This window comes from Hyperoodon ampullatus (genome assembly GCF_949752795.1).
Source record: "Hyperoodon ampullatus genome assembly, chromosome: 16".
Taxonomy (NCBI): Eukaryota; Metazoa; Chordata; class Mammalia; order Artiodactyla; family Ziphiidae; genus Hyperoodon; species Hyperoodon ampullatus.
Window position 1 is genome coordinate 4,027,887 of NC_136929.1, and position 24,045 is coordinate 4,051,931.

Here is a 24,045-nt window from a genome sequence, read left to right on the forward strand (position 1 = left end):
CTACCCCTATTAGAAAATTGTTTACATCTACATTAAGAATAATGCACAATCTATGTAAAACTTGAAAGATGAATGGATAAAGAAGATGTGGTACATGTATACAATGGAATACTACTCAACCATGAAAAAGAACAAAATAATGCCATTTGCAGCAGCATGGATGCAACTAGAAATGATCATACTAAGTGAAATAAGTCAGAAAGAGAAAGACAAATACCACATGATATCACTTATATGTGGAATCTAAATTATGGCACAAGTGAACCTGTCTACAAAACAGAAAGAGACTCACAGACATAGAAAACAGACTTGCCGTGGCCAGTGGGGAGAAGGGGAGGGAGAGGGATGGACTGGGAGTTTGGGGTTAGTAGATGCAAACTATTACATTTAGAATGAATAAACAACAAGGTCCTACTGTATAGCACAGGAAACTATATTCAATATTCTGTGATAAACCATAATGGAAAGGAATATAAAAAAGGAATATATATATATGTATAGCTGAGTCACTTTGCTGTACAGCAGAAATTAGCATAACATTGTAAATCGACTATACTTCAATTAAAAAAATAGAGAATAAAAAATAAAATTAAAAAACCCCTTTGATATAAATTTTATAGATAATAACAATAAAATCAGATTAGTGTGCCTGTCAAAATTCTTCTTTGCAAGCAACAGAAACTAACTCTAACAGGTAGAAGATTTATTGGAAAGCAAAATAATTGGACGTGAAGTTAAGGACAGGTTTGGCACGTGGGTTGCACCCAAGGTGAATGCGGTGACCGCAGTCACAGCACGGGCTAACATCTTTGGCCACTGGAGGGAGCCACTGTGGCCAGATGACACCCCCATGGTGACATCTATCCTCGTCCCTTCCATCGTATGTCTCTCAACCCATAACCCATGGTGGATAGACAGAGCCCATCTCACATGCATTTATCCAGCTCTCAAAGGAAGGGAGGAAGGTGAAATCTCTCTCCTTACATTATCATGGTGGTAGGCCAGAAGCTTAAATATGTGGCCAGCAGCTAAAAACACAAACCACAAACGTCCACTACAGCTACTTAAAATTTTCACCTTGACCAAAACTTCTTTAAATTATATGTAAAAGTTGGATGACTCCTCCATTGCTTTTAATGTCATGGTAAGCTCACTCTCAGAAATAAGACATAGGATCTTGACATCCATTCAAACTGTGGACACTGCATTTTCCCTATGACCTCTGGCAAATTACTAAATCTATTTCTTGTTTTCTTTATCTACAGTAACACCCAGACATTTTATCTTCCTTAAAGGGATTTCATTAAAATCACTGATGATGCTAATTAAAATATAGACATCCTCAAATAGGAATTCAATTTTTAGTCAACATTTAATTTTATTGCTACATGCCCAATCAGTTCAGGGCTGATTTTATAGAATTCTTATTTAATAGCATTACTAGAAAATCTAGAATGCAATATGCCTGTATGTGTCCATATTTCCTATATAAATGTCATACAAGAAGCATTTATACTGAGAGATGTGTGGTCATTCAAGGCATAGTTCCACATAACTGTTATAGGTCCCCAACACTGACACATGTGTCCTGCCAGGAGAATGCCCACACCAGGCATGGAGGAAAATGAGCCTGGTTTTCCATTTCCTTGAAAAAATGCTCTGTGAGATAACTGGAGATTGTTTGCATTTGAAAACAAGCCCTCATTGAAAATTGGGAATGGAAAATTATTCCTGGGGCCCGATATTTCCCATCTCTCTTTGCATCTTAGCCAAACCCATGAAAAATCAGAGGGAAAGTTCCAGAGATGCCTATTTTATGCACCTTCTTTCAAAATTAACCCTTTTCTCTAGGAACCACATTGTAGTGGGAGCCCTGGGAAGGATGTATCTATCCCTGTGCTCTAACGTATAGGAGCCAACCCTATAATAAAAATCAAGCCAATGTTCTTTACAAGCAGGTTCCCCAGTGAATTATCATAGATAAAGCAGCTGTAATGCTTACAAGGTAAAGTAAATGCATCTCTAAGGAACAGAGGGGAGATTAGGACAATCTATTATTGCAAGCAATCAGCATTTTTTTCTATTTCAATGCCTATATATCAGCGTAAGTGATTTCAGCATATTGTCTACTGTAAGATTTATTTTTAAGATTAAATTATTGATTTTTCCCACTAGCTCATCAGTGTTATTTTAAAAATCCCAGCTGATAATATAACCGTGCCTACATAATGTCAAATGTTCAGATGAAAACAGATCTTTGGCTGAATAGTTGGTTTCATGAAAACATCTGAATACTTGACTGAGTTTTCATACGATTTTAATGTAGATATTTGACAAAGCAAAAGTTGTGCTGTAACTTCATAAAAAATAATCTTTCTGCTAAAGCAATAATCTTTAATATACTGATAAAAAAATCTTTGATACATTGTTTGTTGTGTACCACCTTCAAAGCAAAGTCATATTTTTTGAAGATACTTATTGAAAACAGTATTTTAAAATTCAACATAAAAAGGACACTAAACGATTGATATAAATCCTTTATTCTTTCTACAAACACTAGAGTTTATTTTAAAGTGATAATCCTCTTTATATTGGCAAAATTTTTGAGGCCAAACACATTATGCATACACGTGAAATTACTGAAGCACATCAAAACAGTTTTGTGAACTGCAATCTCATTTTGATTTTGCAGTGTTCTGATCATATGATAGTTTATAAATGAATTTGGATTACATGGAATTTGAGGTGGAAACTGAGAGATAATGGCCATGAAACCACAGGGGCTTCAAGCATTTTATTTCCATGTTGTCCTCACTTACAGCCTTGCTATTTCAGCTGAGACCAAATGCAGGAAATACTAATACCATTTAGCAGATGCAATATACCCTTCTCCTGACAGTGATTTTAAAATGTCACTACATAAATTATGTCATAACAGTTCATATGAAACCATCTATTAATTTTTGTTTTGGATGTTCTTTTTTTGAAACCAGCAGAAAATAGAGAGCAGTCAGCTGATACAAAGGGAAAGAGAATGTTGAGGTGAAGAAACTAACAGCAGAGTTGAAAATAACTGTGTTCCCTAGTCCAATAAGAACAAACACTCTTGGTCACACCTTCATGAATCTCTTGTAGGCATTTAACTTCAGTTACCATAGCAAAGGTAAGCATTGAGGGGTCATTACCTGAGTGGTGTGACTCTCTCTATGTCTCTGAAAGGAGGAGGTCCCACTCCCAGACAACCTGGAGAATCCATCATCATCAGGTAAACCTATGGAGGTCAACACAAAATAGCTGTTAAGTTGTGTGTTCTTTCCCCAAATAAAGTAAGTCGTGTACTTACTGAACAAATTAAAATGGTGACATTTCATGGATTGAAATGAAGGTCAGTAAACACTCATTGAAAAATAAATTTCCCAAGGCAGCATGGTAACGCCAGGTATTGCTGGAGTTCCATCTAATCAAAGAGGAAATGTACTGGCAAAAAAAGATGAAATGATAATGAAGAAATATGCCATAATAGCACAGACGTGGGCAAAGAAGTACTGGAGGGGAGAAGGAAAACTTTTCTAGAGGCTGAAAATAGTCTGATGAGACACCGATGGGAGAAAGAAGCCTGTGGGCAATGGAGGGTAAATGGGTCCCTGCGACTGCAGTTTGCTTCCCATTTGTGGGTTGGCAGGGTGGCTGAGAAGGGATGGAAGACAGAGAAGACACCATCAAGTCTACGTGTCAGATGAATGTTATTGACTATCGTTCATTCTACACCCAAAGGAAAGGAGGAGATTGGGTGAAATTCCACGTGGAAAAGGTCAGGGTAGCTGCCCGATCACAACAGACCAATACATAACCAACCCTATAGGCTCAGTGGCGGGTCTGAGGCAACTTATATCTCCCATGATACAGAAGTGCCTTTGAGGCTCCAAAAGGTTATAGTAATTATCCCTCGTGACCCAAGCAGGGTTTTTCATCGTCAGCCTGGCTGACGTTTTGGGCTGTATCATTCTCTGTCGGGGGTCTGTCCTGTGCATTGCACAGTGTTCATCAGCATCACCTCCTTAGCTGTGGCAACCAAAACTGTCCCTAGACATTGCCAAATATCCCCTGGGAGGCAAAATCATCCCTGGCTGAGCAGCACTGTGAGAGAGGGATCAATCAGGTGACTTACTGATAAAAATGAATGGATTAAAAAGTAACTATCCAATGAAAGTTCAGCCTAGACAACTTCAGATTCTGAAGTGATTGCTCCTCTCATCTGAAATCATAATTAACCAGGATGGTATAACTGATTAAACAGGTACATGATTCCTGATTTAAACACCATTAGAAAATCACTCATATTTTTCCAGTTAGAGAGTTTGTTCTGCAGAGAAGTCCACAACATCCTGTTAACACATAAGAAGTCTTCCCAGTTGATCTTCTTGATATATATACAAATACCTTGGCATGGAAGGGTTAGTTCATTGAGACTGGGCAGGAGAGGGCCAGTATCTGAGAAGTGATAGACATACGGATGGGTGGTCATGGGGGGACTGGGTCTTGGTCAAAAGCAATAGCAATGTCTAAAGTTGCCCAGGGGAATACTGTTTGGAGACCCGGGTAGCAGGTGTGGGGAAGGCTCCAATCAAGCAGTGAGTGTTAGAGTGATCAGAATCAATACAGAGGAAGGGTGGCTGGAAATCCAAGATCACACACAGGTTGGCGTTCCAGGCAACTAGATAAGCAGATAGTCACAATAAAATGTATGTCCAGGTAGCAGGGCAAAGCTAAGAGTTTGGGATTCATGTGAGAGGGGGATGAAGCGCCCACTGACAAGCAAGACAAATATCTGCTGCTATAGAATCCAGTTCACTGGACATCTTACAGAGACTAGGAACCTGGGGAAGGAGAAGAGTGCTGTGATCCATTTTTAAAAACTAAATGATCAATTAGAAGATTGCTCGCTGAATCAGAACAGAAACTCAGCTTAGTGAGGATCCAAACAGAGCCAAATCATTAGCATGAACTGCTTTACACAGTGTCAACTAAATAAAGTTAGGAAATATCTAGGTCACCCTCTGAATAAGGCACTGGGAAATGCGCCAAGACTCAAGAAAAGGTCTGCCTCCGAGGATCTCAAATCTTCACGGTAATGCTTCTTAAGCAGAATACACAACAGAATGATTTAAGGGTTCCACAGGGCACAGGTGGCATTGAGATGGATCTGGAGAAAGCAGGGATTCACTCTGGGTGAGGGATTAGAGGAAGAGTGACGGTGGAGATGCCAAAGGCTGTGGACCTTCCAGGATGGGGAGGATTTTGAAAGGTGAGCAAGGTTGAGGAAGGTCAGCCTGGCCAAGGGAATGGAAGAGCTGAAGCATTGTAACATGGAACACAAGATGTCTCCACGTCCTGGTGGTGGCCTGTAAGATGGCCAAAGTAGGAGGCCTGGAGGGTGTACTCCAGAAATTACAGGCATCACCTAACACTTCACAGAATCTGGCGATATTTGAAGGCAATGGGTAGCACTGTAGATTTCTGAGAAGGGCTGTGGCACCAGGGTACCTAAGTGGTGGGTGTAAAGGCATCTCTTACCTGTCGACTAAAGAAGGGTCAAGACAGATAGAGTCAGTGTTGGGGGTGGGGATGGAAGGCTGGGTGGTGACAGAGAGAGAGTGACAGAGAAGAAAGGGGCACTGGAGAAATTCTGGGAATGTTGTTTCCTCCTGGTGATGCAGGAGGTGAGGGGGCTCTAGGGGAAGACGACTCTGGGGTAGCACTGACCCTGAAGGTCATAGCAGGGAGGTGAGAAAGCCCAGTTATGGTGAATACGCATGGAAGCATGAATCCGGAGGTGCAAAGGAATAGTCGGAAGCACTGAAGGTGTAAAGGAGATTAGAAAAGGCAGGGTGTCTTTTTTTGGCCAACAAAATCTTTTATTTTGTTGCCATATTAGAAGCAGTATGTTTTAAAGGCAAATGATCTAAAAATGACACCAAAGACACACACCATGAAGGAAAAGAAAATGTATCAATACTTCTATTCGAAACTTAAAAATAAATATACTTTAAAAATATCAAAAAAGTAAAATGCAAATTAAAAAAGAACAACATAGAACATTTAAATACACCAAATAAGAGGCTCTATTATTCTTAAAACATCCTACAAGTCAAATTAAAGAGCCTACTCTCATATTTTAAAATATGGGCAAAGACTCTGTACAGAAAATGAGAGACTATAAGTGACCACTAAATAATAAACAAGTTTATTTTCATTAAGTATTCAAAGAAGTGCACATAAAACTACAATAATTAACCCATCTTATCTATCAAGACAACAAATATCTCAAGACTCTTTATTACAGAAATTTCATGTACATATAAAAGCAAAGAGAATATGGAGTGAGACTCCATGGACCCATCACCAAGCTTCAGGATTTTCAGTATTTCAATCTTGTTTCATCTACTTCTCATTATCTTTTTAAAAAATTACAGAAATTATATTATTTCACCTGTAAATTCTTGAACATGTGTCCCTCGTGTAGCTAAGGGACGTTGTTACACAAAGGCATCAGAAGAACCCCAAAGCCTTGGGGTAGAGAATCCCACTGTGCTTTCCCACAGGGTTGAAGACCCCTGATTGGTGCTGGGGGCACATTCAAGGTTCATCTGAAGCCCCTTATTTGTTGACTTCCATTGGAAGTGGGGTCTCCGTCACAGAACGTTTTCTCAGGGCACAGCCCTCTCCCAAACCAGACTCTGGGGCAATAATTCCCAGCAAACACAGTTCTACGCCCCTCCTTCCATGTATGCTTTCTGCGGCAGCAACAGCATGCTTCCCTTCCCTTGAACTCTATCCACATACCCCGACTTCCATTCATGACAGAGGCTCCGAATCATAATGTCTGAACAGCAGTGTAGACCATCAAAATGACCTGCGTGTTTGACTATACACACGTGGGTACTTGGGTCTATGTGTAAACAAGTCATAAGGCATTGATTCTAGTATTATAGCCTGTGTGGTCTTGGAGGAATTAATTCACTGCCTTATACCTCATCTATGTCATGTACATAATTCTTGTTTTTATTGGATAAATCCTCAGGGATCTTCTAGCTCTAAAATATCTAAGCCTTTTATGATATCTGTGTATAGGTAATATTTATTGAGCACTAATTTTAGCTAGCTAGTAAAATCGTATTGATACTAAATCCTCACAACAATCCCACAGGGCAGGTCCTTTGACTGTCCCCATTTTTAAGCTGAGAAAACTGAGAATTGGAGAGGTTAAGTCATGGTCTCAGGGTCATGGAGTTAGTGTGCATCAGCCCTGGGTCTGAGCCCAGGCAGAGAGGAGCCATGCAACACTGCTAGGAAATGGCAGAGTCAGCAGTTCCATCCGCCATTTTCAACCCGACTTCTCAACTACAGTGGAGGAAACTGAATTAAATGAAGTCCAAATTAGAAATTATTCAATATGACTTCAAACTATCTTTAATGAAAAGGAGGAGTGCAACAGGGCCTTCTGAATGCCTGAGGAGCTTGCTTTCTTAACAAACCTACCTTCTGCTGCTCAAAATAGATAATTGCACCATATTCTAGATTGTCAAGTGAAGGCTTGCTTCCTCTGGCAGTTTGGCTCTGAATCAGAAAGCAGTATGAATTCCAAAGAGTCTATACAGTTCCTATAAACAAGACGAGGTTGTAAAAACTATATTTGAATACATTTCATGGATTCTAACCAAAGGTTCCTTCGCTAGGGGTCTGGATCTTTCTTGAGCATGAGTGAAAAAAGCCGTTCTCCAAAGTTCCCAGAGTCGATGTGGTTTGGTGCTACCATAGCACTAGGTTCAATGTGGCCTTGGAGTCTATGTAAAGAATGCAGAGATTCTGGTCTTGTAAATGGCCTCACCCAGTACTTTATTGCCATAGATTATCCTTACAATGCACCGAGGATAAACACAGCACAAATAAAGGACAATCTTCAGAGAATGGTAAATGTAAAATCAAATATACTGACTGTATTCTTTAATTGTCATTTTTTTCCTGATGCCCAGCGATAAAATGTGTAGTCATCAAGCAGCAAGAAAGAAAATCATACTGAACATAAAATGGCCTAGATAGAATTTGTCACATCTTTATTTCCCTACTAAACATCTTTAGATTCACAATATTTTGTTTGATATAACTACAATGTTCTAGCACTAAAAAGTGTTCTCTAATCTAATGATAAATAACCACAAGTCCAGGGAATAATTAAATATACAAAAAAAGATCTAAGTCTGTGTTCGCATCAGTAAAAGGATGGCAATTAAAGTAAGTGATAGCTATAATTACCCACACATAACTATATTTCAGCAAATGAACAAACAGATAATTATTTCTGGGAAGCAGAGGTAGCATGCAGATACTGGCACTCCAGAGAAATCGTTTCCTTGAAAATAACACTATTTCTGATTCAATGAGAACTTCAAGTTATTTTAAACATTTATTCCCATCTCGTGCCTTTATTTAGTAAGCATATTGACTATACGCTGTGAATTGTGAACCAGTACGACTAACCGATTTGAGTTATAATGACCATGTATATATCATGTGCTGTACATATATAACATCTGAACAGTTTTTATCATACCGACCCGAAGAGGTTTTCTGACTCTGGCCCCAGCATAGGACTTACTGGTTCTTATGAAATATGCAACATTATTCCAATCAGTAAATGCTGTTACTGAGTGCCTGCCTGAATATCCAGAGCATTGTGCCGGATATTTTAATAGTCATGGGAAGGTTTCAGGAACCCAGAAGCTCATGGGGTCCACACAGGTAAATCAAAATAAACATGTCATGTTACTTTGAAAGACTGAAATCCCAATTGAAATAATTTTCCTTTTGTTCACATAGCTCGAGATTTTCGAGTGATCTTCAATGAACAACAACGCAGAACTAGCTTTATTTTAAAATCTGGTCTCTATAAGCATTTAAGGGATAATGTGTAAATCTCTGTTTCAGGGTTTGAACATACACTATCAGTTACATACTGAAGTTTTGAAGCCTGATATTCCTAAATATTTAATTTTATATGATTAATTTCAGGCAACATAGTCCACAAAAATTTCCATTTGGTCTAGAGGGTTTTTTGGTTTGTTCCGTTGGTTTTGGGGTTTATTTTGATTTTTAGAGTAAGACTCAGAGTTTTTTGTATTAAGTTTTCTAGGACCATTTACCAAGCCATAGTTTTTGGCTTTTGACTCAAAACACAGACAAATTAAATATTTTGGTAAGGGGGAGTGACTATTTTCTCTTTCCCTGTGGTAGACTAAGCATCACCCAAGGTGAGCTAGGGAGAATGGCAGGGAGTGAAAATTTAATAAAAATGAAAGGATATATGGTTATCTTTTTAAATGTTTGTGCATTCAGTTTTTATCATCCAATATATTTTAAATTCCCTTTTGTTTAGCAGCTATCCTTAAATACTCCAAAATTGAAAATAAAAAATGAATTAATTACCTTCTTACTAGATATATGCAACCTTTGTGAAATATTCTCTTATCACATACTTTTTGACTATTGCTATCACTCAAATTCCACTTTTATTATTTTAGGAATATTTAATTTCGGTATAAGGGTATACAATGTTTTGTTATCCTTTTTCTAAAGGGTTATCATCAGAGATTTCAGAAAGCAATGGTTTTAAAAGAAAGATTATATCTCCATATTTCCATCTAAACACACACACACATAAATTTGAACATGACACATTAACATGGAAAGTTTTACAAAATGTCTATTTTAATCAAGTTGGAGTAATCCATCATAAACATTCAGTTTTATTTTAAGGATAGAAAATCAGGAGATAATTCTAATATCCAACAAATAGGGCTGGGTTATTTTAAATCACCTTAGTCCTATCTGATGAGATGTTAGGCATCATGTACAGTTAACAGCCAACTGTAAACAATGCAGATCTGCATTTGTTGACCTAGAGATATACCACATGAGACTTCTAAGGGAAAAAAAGCAGATTGTTAAAACCACATGTACAGTATAACTCAAGCTTTATAAAAACAAAACCAAACATCTTATATAAACACACACATATACTTGTATGAAAAAAAACAGAATTCTACACAGTGGAATATTAGACATGTTTTGGGTAATGCAAGGAATGGTAGGTTTTACTCATTGTTTATTCTTTCCTGTATTTTCCAAATTGTCACATAAAACATGTACAGCTTTTATAGCCTGCATAAAATTAAAATGCCAGATGAATAGTAATATGTTGTTGAAGAAGAGAGGAGAAAACTTAGGAAAGACCTATGCTCTGGGAACCTGGGAACCGGTACGTCTGTCTGTTCTTGGTAACTGCAGTTCCTTTCCCTAGAAATCTTTACTGCAGGTATAAAAATCCTTCTGTATCTTCCCAGTGTCATTTCCTCCCATCGTACCAAAAAGCCTCTGTCTTATGAGCCAAATACTTCCAACCAATCGTTACATGGAATCCCTGCTTAATATGGGGGGAGGGGTAGCATTCAGAAACACTTTGGGGCTTTTTCTCTCTGTGTGTGTGATGAAAACAATCCTTTTCCTGTGTGCCAACAGAACACTCCCGCATTACCCTGGGGTCCTTGATGCTAAGCTTGAACAAGCCCTGCCCTAATCAACTACCCACCCCATGACTCCTTCCAAGTAAAGCGTGACTTGTGATGAGAATTGTCTGGCTAGATTTTCCCCAAGACCCATTCACCCTCTCCTGCTGGGCAGGTCAGCAATGAACATCCTTGGGTGAGCAATGTGCTCAGATGAAACACTACATCCCCCGACCTTACTTGGACCTGGAGGGAAGCCAGAGACAGGATGGTGAAGCCAGAATCTCTTGTCGGCCATGGAGTACCACCATCCTGGCTACCTAACAGCCATTCTGAAATACCCTCCCTCCCTCTTTCTCTCCCATTTTTTTAAAAATGAGGAACCGTAACTACCACACAAGTCAAGAAATAGAACATTGTCCATTACCCAGAAGCTCCCAACGTTCTCTCTCAAATCAGTATTGGCTCTTTCTCCTCTGAATGAAATCCCTGCCCTAACATTCCTGGTGATCCCTTCACAAAGCTCCTCATCCTGGTCAGTCAGTTCTGAAATTCTATAGGGTCTGTAGTAGGATCACATGGTGGTTTTAATGTGCATTTCTCTAATTATGAATAAAGTTGGACTTCATTAAAAATGTTGACATGCCTTTTCATTTGTCCTTTCTGTTTTTCTGTTCAGTAGTTTTTGTTTGTTTTTAAGTAAACTCTGAATATGGCCCTTTGTTGGTTAAATGTGTTGAAAATATTTTATCCCATTACATATATATACATATATATATATGTGTGTGTATATATATACTTTTTTTTTTCCTTTATGGTTAGCACTTTTTTGTATCCTGTTTAATTTGTTTAAGAAGTCCTTTCTTTTCCCATCTCTGAGGTTAAAAAATTATTATTCTATAAAGTTTATTTTACATTTGACGTTGAGATCTAAAATCTACCAGGGATTGTGTGTGTATAGCATAAGGTAGGGGTCAAGTTTCATTTTTGTTCCTCACATGGACAGCAATTGATTATTCTTCCTCCAATGCCAATTCTGTCATAAATTAAGTGGCTATTTATGCAAGCTGGGAGAGGTTTCTGTTTTAATGTTTTTTTTCTTCTCCTTCTTCATTCTTATTCTCTGGAAGAGTTTGTATAACAGTGGAATTATTTCATCCTTAGAATTTTGAGATAACTTACCAGAAAAGTCATCTGGGCCTAGAGTTTTCCTTGTAGGAAAGTATTCATTTACAAACTCAATAATTTAACATTTACATTACTATTTAGCTCTCCGATTTCTTTTCTCTATTTTAGGTTGGTTGTAATTTTTTTTGAGAAAAGTATTCATCTAAATTCACAAATTTATTTTGGCATAAAGCTGTTTATAATATAATCATTATCAGTTTTTTAATTTCTGGAAGATCTGTGGTGGGTCCCCTTTTTCATCCCAGAATTGGCTATTTGCATCCACTTTATTTCTCTATCACCCTTGAAAGAGAATTCTCAATTTTATTAATGCTTCAAAGATTTTTTTCAAAGAATTAACATTTGACTTTGTTGCTTATTTTGTATTTCAGTAACTTAGGTTCTTATCTTTCTTGAATCTATTGATTACTCAGCAATGTAATTTTTAACTTCCAAAGAGAACTGTTGTTGTTTTTAATATGTGCATGCTATATCTTTTCCTTTTCTATCCCTTCACATTTAAATTTTCAGCATCCTCATGTATTACATGTTTTCAGAAACTTTAAGTTTTAAAATACTGTATTAATTGATTTTTAATGTGAACTTACACTAAATAAGAGTCTTTTAAAGTTTAATGGAATTCAATTGAGTTTAATTATTTTCATGTATGCTTTTTTGTCTACCATCTGAGACTTTTCAATTTGTCGTACCTTGCAGATATTCCTATTTTACCCCTTTTGCTATCTTTTAGGTTGATTGACTTTTTATTATTCTATTTTACTCTATTAGTTTGGAAATTATACACCTCTCTACTGTTCTTTCAGTGGTTAACTTTGAAATTATAACCTGTTAATGTGATTTATCAGTGTATAATATTAAATATTATTTTTACTCCCTCTAACTTTACTTAGTTTTTTAAAATTAATTAATTTATTTTTTTTATTTTTAATTTTTTTTTTGCTTTATAACAAATTTAATCAGTTATACATATACATATGTTCCCATATCCCCTCCCTTTTGCATCTCCCTCCCACCCTCCCTATCCCACCCCTCCAGGCGGTCACAAAGCACCGAGCTGATCTCCCTGTGCTATGCGGCTGCTTCCCACTAGCTATCTACCTTACGTTTGGTAGTGTATATATGTCCATGCCGCTCTTTCACTTTGTCACAGCTTACCCTTCCCCCTCCCCATATCCTCAAGTCCATTCTCAAGTAGGTCTGTGTCTTTATTCCTGTCTTACCCCTATGTTCTTCATGACATTTTTTTTTTCTTAAATTCCATATATATGTGTCAGCATACAGTATTTGTCTTTCTCTTTCTGACTTACTTCACTCTGTATGACAGACTCTAGGTCCATCCACCTCATTACAAATAGCTCAATTTCATTTCTTTTTATGGCTGAGTAATATTCCATTGTATATATGTGCCACATCTTCTTTACCCATTCATCCGATGATGGACATTTAGGTTGTTTCCATCTCTGGGCTATTGTAAATAGGGCTGCTATGAACATTTTGGTACAAGTCTCTTTTTGAATTATGGTTTTCTCAGGGTATATGCCCAGTAGTGGGATTGCTGGGTCATATGGTAGTTCTATTTGTAGTTTTTTAAGGAACCTCCATACCGTTCTCCATAGTGGCTGTACCAATTCACATTCCCACCAGCAGTGCAAGAGTGTTCCCTTTTTTCCACACCCTCTCCAGCATTTATTGTTTCTAGATTTTTCGATGATGGCCATTCTGACTGGTGTGAGATGATATCTCATTGTAGTTTTGATTTGCATTTCTCTAATGAGTAAAGATGTTGAGCATCCTTTCATGTGTTTGTTGGCAGTCTGTATATCTTCTGTGGAGAAATGTCTATTTAGGTCTTCTGCCCATTTTTGGATTGGGTTGTTTGTTTTTTTGTTATTGAGCTGCATGAGCTGCTTATAAATTTTGGAGATTAATCCTTTGTCAGTTGCTTCATTTGCAAATATTTTCTCCCATTCTGAGGGTTGTCTTTTGGTCTTGTTTATGGTTTCCTTTGCTGTGCAAAAGCTTTGAAGTTTCATTAGGTCCCATGTGTTTATTTTTGTCTTTATTTCCATTTCTCTAGGAGGTGGGTCCAAAAGGATCTTGCTGTGATTTATGTCATAGAGTGTTCTGCCTATGTTTTCCTCTAAGAGTTTGATAGTGTCTGGCCTTACATTTAGGTCTTTAATCCATTTTGAGCTTATTTTTGTGTATGGTGTTAGGGAGTGATCTAATCTCATACTTTTACATGTCCCTGTCCAGTTTTCCCAGCACCACTTATTGAAGAGACTGTCCTTTCTCCACTGTACATTCCTGCCTCCTTTATCAAAGATAAGGTGACCATATGTCCGTGGGTATATCTCTGGGCTTTCTATCCTGTTCCATTCATCTATCTTTCTGTTTTTGTGCCAGTACCATACTGTCTTTGTTACTGTAGCTTTGTAGTATAGTCTGAAGTCAGGGAGCCTGATTCCTCCAGCTCCATTTTTCGTTCTCAAGATTGCTGTGGCTATTCAGGGTCTTTTGTGTTTCCATACAAATTGTGAAATTTTTGGTTCTAGTTCTGTGAAAAATGCCAGTGGTAGTTTGATAGGGATTGCATTGAATCTGTAGATTGCTTTGGGTGGTAGAGTCATTTTCACAATGTTGATTCTTCCAATCCAAGAACATGGTACATCTCTCCATCTATTTGTATCATCTTTAATTTCTTTCATCAGTGTCTTATAATTTTCTGCATACAGGTCTTTTGTCTCCTTAGGTAGGTTTATTCCTAGATATTTTATTCTTTTTGTTGCAATGGTAAATGGGAGTGTTTCCCTGATTTCACTTTCAGATTTTTCATCATTAGTATATAGGAATGCCAGAGATTTCTGTGCATTAATTTTGTATCCTGCAACTTTACCAAATTCATTGATTAGCTCTAGTAGTTTTCTGGCAGCATCTTTAGGATTCTCTATGTGTAGTATCATGTCATCTGCAAACAGTGGCAGCTTTACTTCTTCTTTTCCAATTTGGATTCCTTTTATTTCCTTTTCTTCTCTGATTGCTGTGGCTAAAACTTCCAAAACTATGTTGAATAAGAGTGGTGAGAGTGGGCAACCTTGTCTTGTCCCTGGTCTTAGTGGAAATGGTTCCAGTTTTTCACCATTGAGGACGATGCTGGCTGTGGGTTTGTCATATATGGCCTTTATTATGTTGAGGAAAGTTCCCTCTATGCCTACTTTCTGCAGGGTTTTTATCATAAATGGGTGTTGAATTTTGTCGAAAGTGTTCTCTGAATCTATTGAGATGATCATATGGTTTTTCTCCTTCAATTTGTTAATATGGTGTATCACGTTGATTGATTTGCGTATATTGAAGAATCCTTGCATTCCTGGAATAAACCCCACTTGATCATGGTGTATGATCCTTTTAATGTGCTGTTGGATTCTGTTTGCTAGTATTTTGTTGAGGATTTTTGCATCTATGTTCATCAGTGATATTGGCCTGTAGTTTTCTTTCTTTGTGACATCCTTGTCTGGTTTTGGTATCAAGGTGATGGTGGTCTCGTAGAATGAGTTTGGGAGTGTTCCTCCCTCTGCTATATTTTGGAAGAGTTTGAGAAGGATAGGTGTTAGCTCTTCTCTGAATGCTTGATAGAATTCGCCTGTGAAGCCATCTGGTCCTGGGCTTTTGTTTGTTGGAAGATTTTTTATCACAGTTTCAATTTCAGTGCTTGTGATTGGTCTGTTCATATTTTCTATTTCTTCCTGATTCAGTCTTGGCAGGTTGTGCATTTCTAAGAATTTGTCCATTTCTTCCAGGTTGTCCATTTTATTGGCATAGAGTTGCTTATAGTAATCTCTCATGATCTTTTGTATTTCTGCAGTGTCAGTTGTTACTTCTCCTTTTTCATTTCTAATTCTATTGATTTGAGTCTTCTCCCTTTTTTTCTTGATGAGTCTGGCTAATGGTTTATCAATTTTGTTTATCTTCTCAAAGAACCACCTTTTAGTTTTATTGATCTTTGTTATCGTTTCCTTCATTTCTTTTTCATTTATTTCTGATCTGATCTTTATGATTTCTTTCCTTCTGCTAACTTTGGGATGTTTTTGTTCTTCTTTCTCTAATTGCTTTAGGTGCAAGGTTAGGTTGTTTATTCGAGATGTTTCCTGTTTCTTAAGGTGGGATTGTATTGCTATAAACTTCCCTCTTAGAACTGCTTTTGCTGCATCCCATAGGTTTTGGGTCGTCGTGTCTCCATTGTCATTTGTTTCTAGGTATTTTTTAATTTCCTCTTTGATTTCTTCAGTGATCACTTCGTTATTAAGTAGTGTATTGTTTAGCCTCCATGTGTTTGTATTTTTTACAGCTCTTTTCCTGTAATTGATATCTAGTCTCATAGCATTGTGGTCAGAAAAGATACTTGATACAATTTCAATTTTCTTAAATTTACCAAGGCTTGATTTGTGACCCAAGATATGATCTATCCTGGAGAATGTTCCATGAGCACTTGAGAAAAATGTGTATTCTGTTGTTTTTGGATGGAATGTCCTATAAATATCAATTAAGTCCATCTTGTTTAATGTATCATTTAAAGCTTGTGTTTCCTTATTTATTTTCATTTTGGATGATCTGTCCATTGGTGAAAGTGGGGTGTTAAAGTCCCCTACTATGATTGTGTTACTGTCGATTTCTCCTTTTATGGCTGTTAGTATTTGCCTTATGTATTGAGGTGCTCCTATGTTGGGTGCATAAATATTTACAATTGTTATATCTTCTTCTTGCATCGACCCCTTGATCATTATGTAGTGTCCTTCTTTGTCCATTCTAATAGTCTTTATTTTAAAGTCTATTTTGTCTGATATGAGAATTGCTACTCCAGCTTTCTTTTGGTTTCCATTTGCATGGAATATCTTTTTCCATCCCCTTACTTTCAGTCTGTATGTGTCTCTAGGTCTGAAGTGGGTCTCTTGTAGACAGCATATATATGGGTCTTGTTTGTGTATCCATTCAGCCACTCTGTGTCTTTTGGTGGGAGCATTTAGTCCATTTACATTTAAGGTAATTATCGATATGTATGTTCCTATTCCCATTTTCTTAATTGTTTTGGGTTCATTATTGTAGGTCTTTTCCTTCTGTTGTGTTTCTTGCCTAGAGAAGTTCCTTTAGCATTTGTTGTAAAGCTGGTTTGGTGGTGCTGAACTCTCTCAGCTTTTGCTTGTCTGTAAACATTTTAATTTCTCCATCAAATCTGAATGAGATCCTTGCTGGGTAGAGTAATCTTGGTTGCAGGTTTTTCTCCTTCATCACTTTAATTATGTCCTGCCACTCCCTTCTGGCTTGTAGAGTTTCTGCTGAGAGATCAGCTGTTATCCTGATGGGGATTCCCTTGTGTGTTATTTGTTGTTTTTCCCTTGCTGCTTTTAATATGATTTCTTTGTGTTTAATTTTTGACAGTTTGATTAATATGTGTCTTGGCGTATTTCTCCTTGGATTTATTCTGTATGGGACTCTCTGTGCCTCCTGGACTTGATTAACTATTTCCTTTCCCATAATAGGGAAGTTTTCAACTATAATCTCTTCAAATATTTTCTCAGTCCCTTTCTTTTTCTGTTCTTCTGGAACCCCTATAATTCGAATGTTGGTGCGTTTAATGTTGTCCCAGAGGTCTCTGAGACTGTCCTCTGTTCTTTTCATTCTTTTTTCTTTATTTTTCTCTGCATCAGTTATTTCCACTATTTTATCTTCCACCTCACTTATCCGTTCTTCTGCCTCAGTTATTCTGCTTTTGATCCCATCTAGAGTATTTTTTATTTCATTTATTGTGTTTTTAATCGATGCTTGATTCACCTTTAGTTCTTCTAGGTCCTTGTTAACTGTTTCTTGCATTTTGTCTATTCTATTTCCAAGATTTTGGATCTTGGAAATAGAATCTTGGATCATCTTTACTATCATTATTCTGAATTCTTTTTCAGGTAGACTGCCTATTACCTCTTCATTTGTTAGGTCTGGTGGGTTTTTATCTTGCTCCTTCTCCTGCTGTGTGTTTTTCTGTCTTCTCATTTTGCTTATGTTACTGTGTTTGAGGTCTCCTTTTTGCAGGCTGCAGGTTCGTAGTTCCCGTTGTTTTTGGTGTCTGTCCCCAGTGGCTAAGGTTGGTTTAGTGGGTTGTGTAGGCTTCCTGGTGGAGGGGACTAGTGTCTGTGTTCTGGTGGATGAGGCTGGATCTTGTCTTTCTGGTGGGCAGGTCCACGTCTGGTGGTGTGTTTTGGGGTGTCTGCGGACTTTTTATGATTTTAGGCAGCCTCTCTGCTAATGGGTGGCATTGTGTTCCTGTCTAGCTAGTTGTTTGGCGTAGGGTGTCCAGCACTGTAGCTTGCTGGTCGTTTAGTGAAGCTGGGTGCTGGTGTTGAGACGGAGATCTCTGGAAGATTTTCGCCATTTGATATTATGTGGAGCTGGGAGGTCTCTTGTGGACCAGTTTCCTGAAGTTGGCTCTCCCACTTCAGAGGCACAGCACTGACTCCTGGCTCCTCAATTTGGGATGATTTGTTGTCTATTCATGTATTCCACAGATGCAGGGTACATCAAGTTGATTGTGGAGCTTTAATCCACTGCTTCTGAGGCTGCTGGGAGAGGTTTCCCTTTCTCTTCTTTGTTCTCACAGCTCCTGGGTCTCAGCTTTGGATTTGGCCCCGCCTCTGCGTGTAGGTCGCTGGAGGACGTCTGTTCTTTGCTCAGACAGGACAGGGTTAAAGGAGCAGCCTCTTCGGGGACTCTGGCTCACTCAGGCCGGGCGGGAGGGAGGGGCATGGAGTGCGGGGCGAGCCTGCAGTGGCAGAGGCCGGCGTGATGTTGCACCAGCCCGAGGCGCGCCGTGCGTTCTCCCAGGGAAGCCACCCCTGGATCACGGGACCCCGGCAGTGGTGGGCTGCACAGGCTCCCAGAAGGGTGGTGTGGACAGTGACCTGCGCTCGCACACAGGCTTCTTGGCGGCGGCAGCAGCAGCCCCAGCGTCCCACGCCCGTCTCTGGGCTCTGCACTTTCTACTTAGTTTTTTATTGTTCATTTTTCCTTCTTTTACCTGAGCATTCTGGGTCTGTCTATGTTTAATTCTTTCAGTTTTTGTTTTGTTTTGTTTTTATAAGATATCCTTAACTCCCTTTCATTCTTACAGAAGTATTTTACTGTTTGTAAAATTCTAGATTGGCAGCTACTCTATTTGAGCAGGTTAAACATGTTATTTCATTGTCTTTGGACTTCCACTGCTTCTTTAAAGGTAATTTGTCTTTTTTTTTCCTTTTTAACCTCTGGCTGCTTTTAAGATTCATGCTTGGTTACCAGTGTCTCACTATGATATGCCTAGGAGTATTTTTCTTTGTGTTTATTCTACTCAGGCTTTATTTTTTAAACAAAAGTGGCATTTACAGAAAGAAAGGTTCACCTTTATTCTATGCACCTGCCTATAAATTTATAGAAACACACTCATTCTTGTTTGTCAATACCACCACATGACCCTCTGTGGTCTGCTGTGGGCTGAATGTTTGTGTCCCCCTAAAACTCATATGTTGAAGCCCTACCCCCCAGTGTGGTGGTGTCAGGAGGTGGAGCCCTTGGGAGGTGATTAGGTCATGTGGGTGGAGGCTCCATGAATGGGATTAGTGCCCTTATAACAGGGACCCCGGAGAGCTAGCTCCTTCCTTCCACCACGTGAGGGCAAGCAGGAAGCTGGCAATCTGCAACCTGCAAGAGGGATGTCATCGGTGCCAGCACCCTGACCTTGGACTCCAGCCTCCAGAACTGTGGCCAACACATCACTGCTCTTTACAGGCCACCTGGCCTGTGACATTTTGTTACACAGCCCAGCCCTGGCCCCTGCACCCAGCCTCTGGTAACCACTCATCTCTTACTGTCCCTGTAGTTTGCCTTTTCCCAAATGTCATATAAATGCAATCATACTTAGAGTCTTTTGATTCTTTTTTCACTCAGTGCAATGCATTTGTGATGCATCCATTTTGTTGTGTGTAATAATGGTTCATCCTTTTTTATTGCAGAGTTGATCCATGCACTGGTCAGCCTGTGAAATGCTTCTGATGGGCCCACCCAGAGGCACTCACACCTCAGGTAACCTCTTCCCATGATTCGACTGGACATGTGGCCTGAATCCAACAAGCTGGATGTGGTTGGAGTGCTGGCTGTCCCCTCCAAGAGCAGCCGTGCAGTGGGCGTGGCTTCTATCCTGGGTGCTCTTCCTTGCTTTCCCATGGACAGCTTGCTCGGGGGAAGCCAGCCGCCCTGTTGTGAGGCCTCCCTTGTGGAGATGCTCCTGTGAGTTATGTTGAAATCAAACCATCTTTCCAACCAGCCTCAAGATGACTACAGGTTTGACTGATAGCTGATCGCTTCCTCGCAAGGGACCCTGGACCAAAGGCACTCAGCTCAGCCACACCCAGATTCCTGACCCACAGAAACTACAAAACAACAGCCTCTAAGTTCTGGAGGGTAATTTTTATACAGCAATTAATAACGAATACAGTCCAGTCACCAACTGAAGGTCAATTCATTTATTTCCAGTTTTAGGTGATTATGAATAAAGGTAGGATACATATTTGTATACAGGTGTTTATATGGATGTTGTTTTCATTTCTCTTTGGTAAACACCCAGGAAGGGGGCTGCTGGGTCATATGGAAAGTGTATGTTTATGAGAAATTGCCAACTTAAACCTGTTTCTTAGTGCTTTCATCAGTGTTGGAGAATTCTCTCCCATTTATCACCAGATATTTTTTCTTGCCCACAGACTCTCTCTCCTTTCCCCAGAATTCCAAAAACAGTTCTCAGCATATCCTTCAGGTCTCTAAACTATTTTACTGGAATATAGGTTCTAAATCATTTTCTGGAATTTCCACTCTTCTCTTCTGCTTCTTTGTGTTTCATTCTTGATATTTTCTGATTTATCTTCCACTTCCCTAGGATTTTTTTTTAATGGCTGTGCCTAATTGACTTTAACCTCATCCTCTATTGTACTTAGTTTTATGACTGCATTTTTCAGTTTCAGAATTTCCATTTGACACGTTTTCATGGTTTCTGATTTCTGCTGAGATTCTCATTCTTTAATCTCCTTAGTCCTAGTAAACATACTTATTTTAAAGTATATGGTTTTGAACTCCAATCTTTTGAGCCCCCATGGATAATACACTGCAATGGATTGCTATTTCTGCTTGTAATTTTCATCTGCTTTTGTGTCCTCATGTACCTGGTTCTTTTTGATTATGTGTTGAACTTTGTATTTGAAAAATGGTTTGTAAGAACATTCTGAAGTCTAGAATACTGTAATTGTCCTTTGGGATAGATTATACTTTTTTTCTCCCAGGTACCTGTGGGCCCTGTCAATCCTGGAGGACCTCACTCCTGTCCAAGGGATTGAGAAGATTCATAGCTGAGCTGGGGTTCCTGGTTTTTCTCCTGACTCTCAAGATGGACCCTTCAAGGCTTCACCCCAGGGCCTTGGCAGGTGCTGGACTCAGCCTGTCCCCACAATCCTAAAAGGCACAGCCAAGCTTCTCAGCTACCTCCTGTGGACTCAGTGAATGCCCCAATGTCCTTCAGAGAAAAGCCTAGAATATAGGCTTCTTTGCTTGGCCTTCATTGCATCCCGTGCCCACCTTCTCAGTCTCTTCAAGAAAAGATTGGTCTGAATTTTCCCTTCAGACAATACTAGAAGCCCTGGGCTTCTTCTAGTGTGGGAGGAATAAGCTATTTGTTTAAGCCACTATTAGACAGGGTTTGGATACACACAGTCAAGCCAATTTCTACAGGTTACCTTCAATGATACACTCACATCGAACACCTAAAGCCAGTGTGGTGTTTATCATTCCTTCAGTAGTATTTTCCTTCACAGTTTTGAGGTATGAAAAGAAAAAGGGGAAGGGGGAGGGATAAAATAGGAGTTTAGGATTAAAATATATGCACTGCTATATATAAAATAGATAACCAACAGGGACCTATTGTATAGCATGGGAAACTATACTCAATTGCTTGTAATAATCTATTAGGGAAAAGAACACACACACACACACACACACACACACACACACATATATATACATACACATATACACACACATATATATATCTGAATCACTTTGCTGTACACCTGAATCTAACCAACATTATAAATCAACTATATTGCAATAATTTTTTTAAATAAATAAAAAATAAATAAATTTTTAAAAGAAATGAAAAAGATATATTTTTCATTAAAAATACTGTTAGAGCATCCATCGCCTCCTTCTGCTCAGTATACGTCTCATTTTATACTGGTTTCCGCAGACCAAATACTCCATAAAAATCTCTGAAAATTCAACTAATACCGAATGCAATCTGAATTCTTTAACTTGAAAATAATAAGTTGACAACACACCTTAGAGTGATATTTCATACTTTATACCCTTTTCCAGTTTTTAAGCCTACTTCATTTTTGTTTTAATTCCATTCTCCCTAGAAAGTTGATACAACTTAGAACGTATATCTATTTACTTCTGGGTGTAAAGAGGTGCTTACCGTTTGAGACGGAATTTCCATTTTCAGCAGTGATCGCGCTGGAGAGTGAATTAGATAATTGAATCCCATGGTTATTTGCATTTCTATCTTGGGTCTCTGATGCAATTTCTGATGTACCAAGATCATCTCGGCTAGTAAGGTTCATGTTAGTTTCAAAACCTGAAACAAATTGTAAAAAAAATTTCTTCCTTTCTGATAAAGTGTACTGAGCAAGTTGAATCAAATAGTGGAAGGAAATATTAAAACTTATGAAAACAAACATTAATTATGTTTGAAACAGTAAATTAATAATCACCCTTAATCAAACGTATAGCCTACAAAATAGTCACCAAATTTTGACATAACACTGTTAAACATAATGGGATGCATTCAGTGGCAATAATGAATTTCATAACTTGTTATTTTCAAACATTATTATGAAATTCTATAAAGAAATTTTGATATCATATGTCTAATTACTTGTCATTACAGAACTGCCTATCTTGAGAAGGTTCTTTCCTAAAAGAAGCATGGCAATTTATTCACGTTTCAGAAGTTTTCTGAGGTTTTAAATTAAGTCGAGCTGAGGCAACCTTATAGCTTTGAAAAAAAGGTAACAAACATATTTTCGCTATTGTTACAAAGTTTATTATCCACTTAGGAAGAGTAAACTTCAAAACCCGACTTCTGCATTCTATACAGTAACAAAATTACCTAAATGTTTAATGCATGTGCAGTATTGAGTTCTCTGAGGTGAAGAACACAGAAGCCACTGTCCAAATTAGGCTGAAGAGCTGAAAGCAGCCCTCCAACCCTCTGGGGAATTTCTGTTCAACATCAGGGATTTGCCATGTTGCTTCTGCCCCTTGTCTGTGGGTGCAGAGTAGATGCTGGGTATCTCTTAGTCAGACTGTTCTGAAGTTTTAGGCCAATACATTATTCAAAAAAGATAATAAACGTAATATGCTTTATTATATTTTACGGATGGAGGAACAGTTTACCCACCGTAACGGCAGAAGGAAGCAGGGGGCCAGCCCCCCAGAGCTCGTCTCCAAGGCTGGGCTTGACAGGATCCTAGCTCTCCCTCCTGGATGCTGTCTCCCCTTGACCTTGAGACTTGCACTCAAATAGCTCCCAGGCCCTCAGCATTTACCCAGATGCTCACACTGACACGTTTTGGTGCTTGGGATATGCATTCCCTATGCCTGGGATGCCCTCTCCCTGCTCAGCCCTCTTCGCTCCCCACCATCAGTAATCTTGCTAAGAGCATCTTCTGTGCAGTGCAGTGGCTGCTCCTTTACAAGTGAGCAGGTCTGGTGTGCCCAGACAGGAGACCATTCCAAGGCTTAGAGAAGGAAGATTTGGACAGATAGAATGAGGGCAAAATGAGCAGGGCTTTGACAACCAGGTGGAAGAGGTTCTATTTCCACGACCCAGGGAGTAACTCCAGACTCCTTGCATTTAAAAAACAAGTGAAAAGGCTTTGGCCAGGCCAAGGTGGGAATAGTGGCCAAGGCGAGATCCGGTGATCGTCACCATCTTAGCTCTTGACAGTCAGAGATTATTGAATGGGCTGGAACTGAAAGAGTATCTATTCAACTTGGTCAACTCTATTTTGCCTTTTTAAAAATAATCTTCTGAAAATTAGTAAAACAGGTTTGGTTTTAAAGCTATCTCAAGACACAGACATTCACCTGCTTTTATTTCTCTTTAAGCTTTTTTTTTTTTTTACTCTTTAATTCAGTTGTTTATTGAATGCTTACTCTGGCCAGACTCTCT

At 38.7% G+C, this 24,045-nt stretch overlaps 1 protein-coding gene across 1 annotated transcript in view; it reads right to left on the bottom strand.

The window, feature by feature from the left end:
- MYO16 (myosin XVI) overlaps positions 1-24,045 on the bottom strand; it is a gene marked incomplete at both ends in the record, with an annotated part of 485,888 nt that overhangs the window by 16,039 nt on the left and 445,804 nt on the right. The window contains 2 exons of the mRNA XM_079722050.1: positions 3,186-3,271; positions 22,288-22,446. Of these exons, the coding sequence (XP_079578176.1) occupies positions 3,186-3,271; positions 22,288-22,446 (245 nt within the window). The remainder of the gene's footprint in view (positions 1-3,185; positions 3,272-22,287; positions 22,447-24,045) is intronic.